The sequence below is a fragment of the Pleurodeles waltl genome, chromosome 10, assembly GCF_031143425.1.
Source record: "Pleurodeles waltl isolate 20211129_DDA chromosome 10, aPleWal1.hap1.20221129, whole genome shotgun sequence".
In the NCBI taxonomy this organism is placed as follows: domain Eukaryota; kingdom Metazoa; phylum Chordata; class Amphibia; order Caudata; family Salamandridae; genus Pleurodeles; species Pleurodeles waltl.
Window position 1 is genome coordinate 1,056,094,094 of NC_090449.1, and position 12,122 is coordinate 1,056,106,215.

The following is a 12,122-nucleotide window of genomic DNA, read 5'->3' on the forward strand; positions in this document are numbered from 1 at the left end:
TACAAATACCTGATCCCCATATTTCTTCACCATATAGAGCTGCCCCCTGAGCCTTGGCTATATACATTTTAATTGCTGGAAGGACTACTTTAATGCTAGAACTTTGATAAAAACGAAGAATAGAGGCAGCTCTGTGTTGCAGGAGCCCCGAGCACTTCGAAATCTGATCCTCCCAAGATAATTTACTGGATAGTCTAACGCCCAGATAATCTATAGAATGAACCTTATTTAATGGGACTCCATCAATAGTAATGGAGCAGCTTTTGCTAGGCCCAGTGTGAAACACTATTAATTTAGTTTTGTTAACATTGACCTCCAGTCCATGTTCTCTGCAAAAAAGATTAAATCTATCTACCAAAATTTGTAACCGCCTTGGGGATTTTGATATAAGCAAGGGTCATCTGCAAATAGAAGAATAGGGATTTTTTTAGCAACAAGAGAGGGAGCATCATTTTGGCAATGGGTCATGTACTTCACTACCTCATTAATAAATAAATTAAAAAGTAACGGAGATAGCACACAACCTTGGTGAACTCCCCTCTCAGTTGGAATCTGTTCAGTCAGTTCACCACGGTGCCCCCATCTCACTTGCGCATAGGTATTTTCATGGAGTCTTATTAACAAATGCAATAATTCGACTGGGACTCCCAATTTTCCCAACACTTCCCAGAGCTTGGCTCTAGGAACCAAGTCAAATGCAGATCTCAAATCAATAAATACTACATACAAACGTTGCTTGGCAAGGGCAACAGATTTCCAGTACAGTACTGCCAACCTGAAGACCTGGTCCACTGTGCTGGTTTTTTGTCTGAAACCTGCCTGAAATGGGGAAAGAATCTGATGATCCTCGACCCAATTAGTTAACCTCTGCAGAAGTTGTTTTGCAAAAATCTTCTGCAAGTTGTCTATGAGGCTAATAGGCCTATAATTAATCGGGAGGTTTACATTGCCCTTTTTGTAAATAGGTATGATTTCTGCTCCCTTCCAAGTCTCAGGAATTGGTCCCCCAGCAGCTATACTATTTGAGATTGTGTTTATGTACCATGACCATTTGGTTATGATCTATAGAGATCACCTGGAAGCTTATCGGGACCTGGTGCTTTACCTGGTTTGGGGGAATTCACAGCTTCCAGGGTCTCTTCCAGAGAGAAAAAGATACAGTTGTTTGAATCACAATCACCTCCCCTAAATGGGGGCAGGCTTGGACTAGAATCTAAACTCATCAAGCGGGGATATAACCCAGAAACTTCCATGGGGTCTACTGGGAGAGCATAAAGACTGGTAAAGTGCTCCACCCATCTTTCTGGTTGGATGTGAATGGCAGGAAATGTCCTGCCTCCTGACTGCCTTTTAGTCAGGAGTTCCCAGAAGAGCTTGTTGTCGTTTGCTCTTGAGGATTCTAAAAGTTGTTGCCACATTGAATCTTCCCACTTTTTTTTTGCCTGGGTTGTGGTTCCTTTATAATTACGTCTTGCTTGCTGTATCTCCCCCTGTGAACCGCTAACTAATGCATCTTTTAACCTGACCTTGGCTATTGAGCAAGATTCATCAAACCAGCCACAGCGACCCTTATCCTTTCCATGCGACCCAAATCTCCTTTCTTTATAGAAGAGCTTCTGTAGTTGTTTGGTCAGATTAACATGGATGTCAAGAATCTGAATATTATCTACAGCCTGGTTCTCGTATACTGCCAGATTATCTATAAAGGCCTGGTAGATTTCTCTGATCGCAGAGGGGTTGGTAATCACTTTGGGCCATGTGACCTTAGTAAAATTACTGCTCCATCGCAGTGGGGGAGCCTCGGTTTTTAGGATATTAGAAGTTCTCCTAAACATTTCCCCCAACAGTGTAAGTAGCAGGGGGAAGTGATCACTCTCGCTTCTGGCTTCCACTCTCATATCCCTTAAATATGGCCATTACCTGACATCCACCAAAAAATAATCAATGGTACTTATAGACATGCCCCGTTTGAAAGTCGGGCGAGGTTTATTCAGATAATGTCCAACCGTTGCAAGCCTTTAATCCAAATTTTAAGCAAAGGGAGGCAAGCTGAGTGGCCACACAAGAGCGTGTGCCAAGCCGAAAACTGTTTAGTTGGGGTATCCCCCAGAGCTCATCTTCCTCGTCAGTTAAACCAGTGAGCAAGGAGGAAGGCTCAAAGGTGCAGTTCATATCCCCGGCTATAATCAATAAGGTAGAAGGATGCATGGTCTCCAAATAGATAATTAGTGCAACTAAAATTTGGGATTCAGTATTCCGCGAAACTGGTCGATTGTACACATTAATGATAACTATAGTTGGATCTTGTTTAAATTTAATTTGAATGCCCATTAGATCTGCAGAATCTATATCTAACAGCTGGAAGTCACATTGGACATCCTTGTTTATACATAGCAAAAGCCCACCCTTTGCACAGCCCTTACCCTTCCCCGGAGGAGTCGCAGGGATTGAGAAAGAGGAAAGTCCGTCTAAAACCTTATCTCTCCCTGCCCATGTTTCCTGAAAAAGACATATATCTATGTGTTTGATAAAGGCGCCCCAGTCAGGGTCATCCAACTTCTTGTAGAAACCAGCTACATTCCAAGACAATAGAGTGAGTGGGTTATTAATTTGATCTATGTTACAAGTCAGCCCGCCAGAGATCTTCTGTTCCATATCCGAACTACCTATGTCCCTCACCAGTCCCCTTTCACCCTCATCGAAATTAAGTATCTCATGGTTAATCATATTAGGTACCTTCATGGCTATAGGCAGTCATACAGGGATTAGCTGTGAGGGACAATTGGATTTTCCCATAGATAAACCGTCTCTGCATGCATTGCTTAATGTATCAGGGTTTACTAAAATAGGAGAACTACGGGGATCTATCATAAGCCTAGCCCCCCCTTTCTTCGCCTCATACGATCTGGTCCGCAGATCGAAATCCATGAGCTGGGTTACAAGAAACTTGTTTGCTAGGTAAATGGTGATCTTGTCCAAATTGGAATCTGGGACACTCCTTCTGTCTGCTGCCAAAATGGCCGAACGAATAATAGAAAGGCAATTTCGTCGAGTACGTAGCCAATGTGTCATTTTGTTGATCAGAGAATCCTGATTCTCCGTTGTACCTGATGCTAATTTGGGAACATCTACCAAGTGAATGACATTGTCACCCTCCCTCATATCCTGGGCTTGGGGCGTGTTGGCTGCTTCATTTTGTCCTATACGCAAGGAAAAGTTGTGATTAAGGAGGGGTTTAGGAGGCCTAGTATATAAGAAGGTAGCTGGAGCCTCTGTTCTGGCTAGGTTTAATGAATCATAAACCCTGTCCCCTCCTCTTTCTACAACACCATCAAGATAATCTTTATTACTTATCCTGGAGTTTAAAGTTTTGTTATATCTAGTGGTTTTAACAGGCATTTCTTTATAACATGGTTCTCCAAGGAATTTGGAGGATAGCCCCCATTCCTGTCTGAAGTAAGTAAAGGATCACTGACTGGAGGCAGGGGCATCCTTCCCGACTTATCCCCCATAACTGGATTGATTACTGTGGTTAGTCCATCCCCTTGAATCTTCCTACTGTCTCCAGAACGTAGACAGCTACAATGGCAAGTTAATTTCCCTTTTACTAAGATGGTTAGAGCCAGAACCAAATCCTTGACTTCGTTAACTCTCTGGAAAATTGAGGCCATATCTGTTCTATTGTTATGGGCTTCCCGAGTTTCTGAGTCAAAATGGGGGCTAAATGACCTCACAGCTGAAGTAGCAGATCCAGACAAACGTGGCGTTTCATTAGTCTCCTGCAATAGTTCAAAGCGATTGGAACACAATATATTGGGAACCACCTTGATCACTGGACTCAAGGGAGGAGAAATGTACTTGTCAACCTCAAGGGGAGACTCCTTCCGTGGCTCCATAGAACTAGATACATTGTCAATGGGAGTCCGCAAAGGAGCCACTGGGGGGGATCTACAAATATCGCTGTTTTTACCGCTGTCGGACTCGGGGATAATGTCTAAGGGATGATTTTTGCCCTTCAAATTGAATATATCTTGAATTTTCCTTGCCCTTGTTTGCCCTTTTTTATGATGCCTTTGACCAATCGAATGGGTACCTAATATAGACTCGACCTCCTCAAAAAGGAGGTCGATGGCATCTAGTGCATTTTGGCCACTCAGGGGAGCTTGGTTAACATGTTTGCCAGGACGTTTCTTGGCTTTCTTAGTTCCCTTAGATGGAGCTGACAAGTCTACGGCCTTCCCCTTCCCCGTGAAGTCTAGGTGGGGCGGGGCAGAAATATAAATAAAAGGCCTTACTTGGTTTCAGCACAGCCAAGATGGAAGGCCCTGCCCAGCCTCCTCCAGGCGTTGACGGTATAATCCCTGGCCTTGTTGTATCATGTACAAGAGCCTCTTAATTACAGAATGCAGCAGTAAAGAGATGGGGCCCGGCCTGGCCTTAGTCGGACGAAGACGGGCGTAGACGGGCCCGTCTTGGCCCGGTCTTGGCCCCGGCGCACACCCGGACGCGTCCCGCATCCCGCGAGGGGCGCGGGTCCTTCATGCTGGCTGCGGCAAATGGGCGGGCTGGGGAGAGCGTCCTGTTCCCCCGGCAACTTTGTCTGTTTGTTCCGCGTCCCGCACAGGACGCTCTCCCCAGCCCGCCCATTTGCCGCAGCCAGCATAAAGGAGCTGCACCCCTCGCGGGACGCGGAACAAACAGACAAAGTTGCTGGGGGAACAGGACGCTCTCCCCAGCCCACCCACTTGCCGCAGCCAGCATAAAGGAGCTGCGCCCCTCGCAGGACGCGGAACAAACAGACAAAGTTGCCGGGGAACAGGACGCTCTCCCCAGCCCGCCCACTTGCCGCAGCCAGCATAAAGGAGCCGCGCCCCTCGCGGGACGCGGAACAAACAGACAAAGTTGCTGGGGGAACAGGATGCTCTCCCCAGCCCGCCCATTTGCCGCAGCCAGTATATATAACATTTTTTAGGTTAGTTAATTAGCTAAACATTATCCTATGGGGTGTCATTGCATTTCCCTGCCTCCATTACGTTCTGTGTTTTCAGTAACATTGACTACCTATGTGTGGTCCCTGACTTACTCCAAGAGTGGGCTGGGGTGCATATGATGCTGTTTTGACAGTTGTAGGGCTGTGGTAACTGTAAAAGTGCAGTTTGTAAATAGCAATGGATTTGTTCTTTTGTGGGTATGTTTTTGTATTAGAATGTCCCTCTCTAAATCTGTGCTTTAAATTCCCTCAACCCCACCAATTTTGCAGTAACGTTTTGTTGCAGCTACCCCTTTTCCCACCCACATTTACTACTAAATCCTGTACCTATATCTGCTGAGATCTCTGCAAATCTCTGTAAATTGAACACAGATCTCCACACAGAAGCCACAAGTACTACTGTAATACTACTTTGTGTATTAGAAAAAGCTGCTTGTGAACTGGGACTTTTGATTGTAAGCAACAAAGATCCCTATTTAGAGTTTGCCGGACATGGTTTTCTGTCAAAACTTGTTTCCTGCCCCTCATGCCATATTTTGAGTACCGTTGACTGTAATGGTACAAAGGCCACATTTTTGATGGAGCGCTGTGTCTACCAAACTTTAAAGAAAGCCCAAAGTATCCATATCTGTGTGTGTACCTTGAATACAGTATGTACAAACAATCATGACCAGCCCCCACTTATCCTGCAGACAAGCTTATCATGTATGATGGCTCTCAGGACGCCGCAGCCAAGACACTATAAGACTAGGAAGTGTAAAAAAACAAAAACAGCAGACCTTTGTTCTTCTGTGCACCCAGGATCTACAACAACATCCTTGTGTCTACTGGAACTGCTTAAATGCTGCTCCAGTTTAGGAAAGTAATAAAGATATGTGTCTTTACTACATCACAATGCATTAACAGTCCAAAAACGAGCTCCCTGCCGATCACTCACTGACTATTATTTGCCTTTGACCCTGCACAGCACTCTGGTGCTTTTTTACTTGGTTTGCGCTATGCTGATGCCACACATATGTATCCAAACATACAAACATACAAACATGCATGCAAACAACTATCTCTTAGATTAGAAAGTATTGCTTCGGAGATACATCATAGTCAGTACTGACTGTCACAATAAGGAACTCGCTCCAGGCAAGAATTAAGATTCCTTCACATCCACCTTGGGTTGGAAGATATTTAAAGGCTTGTTTGTTCTCAAACATCTGACTCATCAATCAGGCACGTCTCATCCATTCCCCCTACTCATTCTCTTAATAAGCAGTGACAAAGCTGATAGATTTGACCATCATGCCCAAGGCATGTCAAAAGCTATGGTAAACTGTCTTCTGCAGTGCACACAACTGTTTTAAAAAGGATTTCTGTGTACATCCAATGCATGGATGGGGTTTTGAATTAAGTATGTAATGACATACTGTACTTTTGAGTTGTAAAATAGCCTTTGCTGCATTCCATTGAAGGCACAAGGATACAGCCAAACAGCCAATGGAAAGAGAAGCCTTTGTGTTTATTTGAGATTGTATTTTTAATTTCTCAAGCCAATGGGTGAAGGTTCCTGGTCCAAAGAACCCAACGGTGAAGGAGGCTGAATCCAAGCCCCTTAGGATATGTATTGAATGCAACATGATTCCCATGAATGGCGAAAACACCATTATACGTCAAACCTAAACAAGTTGTATTGCAAACAAGAATACTTACCACCAATCAACATGATGCATATGGAGAAGATCTTTTCTGAGTCGGTGTTGGCCGAAACATTCCCGAACCCGACACTGGTCAGACTGCTGAGGGTGAAGTACAGTGAGGCGATGTATGCACTTCGGAGTGAGGGTCCACCCATGGTATTGTTGGCCTGGAAGGGGGACTCCAGTCGTTTCCCCAGCTCATGAAGCCAGCCTGGAAAATAAGAATAGAAAAAAGGCTAAATATTTTGTTTTCAAGTCTTTTCTGTGCAAGGCCCACAGGCCACCATTTACAAAGAAGCAGGAATTGTTTGGCAACAACTTATAGAATTTACAGACAACTAGAATCTACTTCTCATTCAGTAAGCACACTTTCTGGCCGAATAAGCCATTTTCATATGAGGCATCTCAGTGTATTTGTTTTTCATGTCTTCCCACAACCACACAAAATGTTCATGTGACAAGACTTCTTTTTCTAAATCATACAGTGCTCTTGGCAAAGCGGTAATGGGCTATTTCATCAGGTGCGAAATATAAGCATCATTACTCAGATATCTATATATTGACTGCAAGTGAGGGCCTCAGGGTCCATCTAGTCTTCCTAATTCATTCTCTGCTGCACCATCAAAGACCAACGCATTCTGCAGACCTCTCTGTTCACAACGACTTGCTATTTTCTTTGTCATTCTTTCTTGATCTCTCTTTCTAAAGATGTTTCCACCTCCAAATATAAGCATCATTACTCAGATATCTATATATTGACTGCAAGTGAGGGCCTCAGGGTCCATCTAGTCTTCCTAATTCATTCTCTGCTGCACCATCAAAGACCAACGCATTCTGCAGACCTCTCTGTTCACAACGACTTGCTATTTTCTTTGTCATTCTTACTTGATCTCTCTTTCTAAAGATGTTTCCACCACTTCTGACCAAGGACATTCCCAACCATTTAAGACTCTGAATTTGCTAATCAGCTCTAGTGTATTTCTAAAACTGGCATTCCCCTCTTACAGCAATCCAGGGTCAGACTGACCTGTAAGGCTTTCAGGCAGTGTCGACGGGCTGCTCCGATAGGTCCGTGTATGGGCCAGTGTTTTGGCGATTTGTGGACCTATTTTTTAGCCTGCTGGACGGCTTTCTACTGTTGATATCCCTGATATTAAAACTGTGAGAAAACAGGGCTGATTGCAGAGGCCCCATAACTTTTTGCCCCCATTTTCCTCTTTTTGCTGGTGTTTTCCTGACTTTGATGGTGCCCTGGGTACTGCTAACCAGTCCCAGGGCCTGTGCTCTGTGTAAAATCAATATGCAAATTAGGCTAATTATAATTGGCTAAGTTAACCTACCTATAAGTCCCTAGTATATGGTAGGGCATGTAGGTTTAGGGACCACAGCATAGGTGGTGCACACCTAGGTGCACTGCTGAGGTGCCCAGTGTCATTTTAAAAGCAAGCCTGCCTGGCTGGCTGCTTTTAAATTAAAGTTATATGCAAATTCGACTTTGGAATTAAAAGTACTTAAAAGAACATAACTCGATATACGAATAAAATTCTTGATTCTTTCAAAGTGGGTTCTCGATTATCTAGGACTTTCATTTCTGATTTGGGGCTAATTGGTCGATCCCCCAATTGACTACTGTTTAATTACTTCATTTTGGGCAATTTTGAGAACAGGGAGATTTGGACCTTGGCTACCCGTCTCTGAACCTAAAACAAAAATTGTCAGCAACAATTTTAAATCCACACAGAATACCTTGAAAAACAGTTATACAAGTTCAAAACCTTTCCAACTATGCAAACATGGGCCGCATTGTTGCTTTCTAATTTGGTGCGGGCCCATCTTCTGCTTCTGGTGCCCCTCGTCTCCCTTGGTTTATCTCTAATCCTTCTTTGCTCATCCTGACCTTTAGAAATGAATACAGTACACACAAGAGGGCCTCGCCAATAATCTGTATAGCTGTAACAAGACGTGGAGGATGTCTGGCGAAAGGATCTGATGGAGTTGTACAAAGTGTGTAGTACCAGGAAAGGTTTGTGAGGGATGTGCTTGTCATCTGTATCACACTGTTCCCTACCGTCTGCAGAGCTGGGTATTTCTTACAAGGATTGCCCATTGTCCAATATTGAGGTGACAAGCTGTTTGCTGTCTTCTGGGTAAGATGACATGGTTGCAGAGCAGGAGAGGCCCCTCAACCTGCAAAGAAGGATGGGGGTTCACCAAGCGGGCTTCCCCATCCCATGCACGTGGTGTATGCTCAGTGGTTTTGGAGAGTTACCCTGGTACCCCTCCTTCAGGGGCAGCTGTTTGGCTGTGCTGTTGTGTTTGGACTAGTGAGGTCAGTTCAGTGGTTTGAGTAAAGAGACTTACAATTGAGCTGGTCTGTGGCATAGAATAAACCAAGGGTGTGCACCATAATTCCAGGAGGGCAAGACCCACACCAGACTGTCACGATAACTACTGTGTGAAGCTGAGTGTCCATAGAGGAGAAGATAAACTTCAACGTGTGAAATAAATAAATATGTTTAGGTTCAAGAATTATCTTCTATAGGATACACCTCCCCCCACACCCACACGCAGATATGATGTTGCAGCAGCATAAATGTAATGCTCCATAATATTACTAAACATATATCAATCAATATACTGATATATGAGTCCGAGTGTCAATGTGTGGCAAATATGTGTATAAAGTACTCACAATCACATAGTCTTAGCCTAACTTTTACTATATGATATATTCGTATTAAGTAATTACATTGTGACCAAAGGACTTATTTCGAGTAGGCTTTACGTTGACTAAAACGTATAAACATTTTTCTTGTATTTTGAATACAATGTTCTTCTCAAAATGTTTTCCTTTCAGTTTCAGGCGTCTTATCAACTTCGTTAGTTAGAGTAGCCTTTTGTTTATGCTGAGAAACTGTTAGAATAGGGAGAATTATTTCCATCCCTGGGTGTGCAGTGTATGGAGCCAGGAGAAAGCCTTCTGTACAAGGCAGGACAGACCAGTGCTTAATTTGTGCCCACAGCTCGCCTCTGAAACACGGGGCTGCTGCAATTCAATGAGCGAGCAAGGAATATTGAGGTAGCGTAATCCTGAAGCCATCTCGGGCCCCGTCAATCCATTTACAGCCACTCCCTGCCCCTTCAGCTCACTCTTGCAGCTTTCTGCTTTTGCCCTTTGTGACACTTTCTCATTTTTCTCTCCCTCCGTCTGTCCCGTGTTTGTCTTTTGCTCGCAGTAAATGCTTGAGGCAGATAAATAACGGCTGGCCCGCAAAAATAAGTGCCAGTGCTCCACACCAGAAACAACAAGCACAAATTAAGCACTGGGCCACACCACTGATACTTTCCATGGTCATGCGCTGCATGCTTCTGAACTTGGGGAGTCCAACTGCTCCCAGAAAACAGCGTATCTTCATTTTCTATCCAGAGGGAGTTGGTGGGACAAAGTTTCCAGAAACTTCTGTTTCATTTTTAGGGTCAAGCGTGCGAGTGCATGCGCTAGCGCATGTGTCTTGCTTGCAAAACTCTGTTGTGTTCAGTTCTGGGCTTGGATCCTGCCTGTCGCTCACCATTTTTTGGTTTGCGTGGCACTCTTCTTTATAGCCTTGTAATTCGTCAAGGAATGCCTGGCATCACTTCCATTTCTCTGTGTGGAGCAGGGATCAAGCACTAATTGATGCAACTTAATTAGTGCCTGTCCACTGCTCTCGACTGATTGAGGTATTATTCATTGTTTTTAACTTCGAGTGCCCCGCAAACAGAAGGCTTGACACTGACAAAAACGTGCCCAGCAGGCACAAAATTACAAAGTTTTATTTTTTAAAGCTAACTTTCTGTTATTTTGCCAAGTCATCTTTTCTTAGTTTCTTCTCGTGTTTTCTTTTGTTTTGCTCTTGGGCGCTGTTCTCAAAAGATGACACCTTGTTTGCAACATGGAAGACCTCTGGCATTGCAAATGCTTGTTATTAATTGTGTTTTTCTTAGAATAGTTAGCAGATCCGGGTCCTGCCTTCACCGAGGGAAGACCTTTCCCAAACTCTGCTGATTTCTCCTACCATCGTTTTTGAGCTTCACGCTTGAACATCTCTTTCTACTTCCCCAGGAACCATAACTTGGTTGAACTGATGCTGACACTTTCCTTCTAGAATTTCCCCTTGCCACTCTCGATGCCTCATTTAGCTTAGGGGAGCTCCTTACTAGAACCAATCAATTTTCTGTTCTGTGTTTTTAACTCGTTATATTTTGCAACTTCTTTTTCATATTATACAATTTTAGACTGCACAACCTGATGGATGTATATGCTTATTTGATAAATTGATTTACTGACTTGGTTGATTTGTGACTTCGACTACATTTGCTAATAAATCATCATGGTTTGAACACCATCTTCTCTGTTGTTTTTGTGCAGCCAAATTGGTTTCACTGTAATTGACTTTTGGTGCTGATTATAGCTCCTTATATACACTTACAGTCGAAAATAAAATGTCCATACAACCAGTGGCGCAATCTTTATGAGGACTTTATTTGGTCCTACAGATCTAGAAAGGGGCGCCAGATCAATTTTTCTGTAGTTTCGTCCGTCTCCAACTGAGCTCTCAAAATCACTACTGGTAGTAACTCTCCTGCAGTGTTATCCAGACCAGTCCTTCCCTCCATCACTCATCCAGGCAACCCCTGCAGTACATCACTCATCCACTCTACTCCTAAAGCCCCATCACCCATCTATACCACTCCTGCAATCCATGACTCATCCAGAGTACTCCTGCCATCCCTCACTCATTCATTCTGTTTCTGAAGTACATCACTCATTCACACCACTCCACTCATGCTGTCCATCACTCACCCAGACCACTCCTGCAGTTCATCACTCATTCATACCACTCTTGCAGTCTGTCACTCATCCAGACCACTGCTGCACTCAATTACTCGTCTCAATCACTCTTGCAATCCATCATTTATCTAGGCCACCCTGCAGTCCATCACTCATCCAACCACTCGTGCAGCCCATCAGTGATCCAGACTCCGCTTTAATTTGATCACTTATCAAGACCCCTTCACTCCGGCAGTCTATCACTCATTCATACCATTCTTGAAGTACATCACTCAGCCAGACCACTCCGCTCATGCTGTCCATCATTCATCCAGATCACTTCTGCAGCCCATCACTCATCCATACCACTCTTGCAGTTCATCACTCATCCAGACCACTTGTGCAGTCAGTCACTCATCTCAACCATTCTTGCAGTGCATCAGTCATCCAGGCAACTTCTGCAGTGGATCACTTATCTAGTCCACTTCACTCCGCCAGTTCACCACTCATGCATGCTACTCCTGCAGTTCGTCACTCACCCAGGCCACTCCTGCAGTCCATCACTCTCCTGCGGTCCATCACTCACTCAGACAGACCACTCCACTCCTGCAGTCCACAACTGATCCATAGCACT

At 44.2% G+C, this 12,122-nt stretch overlaps 1 protein-coding gene across 1 annotated transcript in view; it reads right to left on the reverse strand.

Annotated features, from left to right (window-relative positions):
• KCNH8 (potassium voltage-gated channel subfamily H member 8) overlaps window positions 1-12,122 on the reverse strand; it is a 915,601-nt gene that overhangs the window by 212,662 nt on the left and 690,817 nt on the right. Inside the window, exon 8 of the mRNA XM_069212070.1 lies at window positions 6,692-6,889. Within this exon, the coding sequence (XP_069068171.1) occupies window positions 6,692-6,889 (198 nt within the window). The remainder of the gene's footprint in view (window positions 1-6,691; window positions 6,890-12,122) is intronic.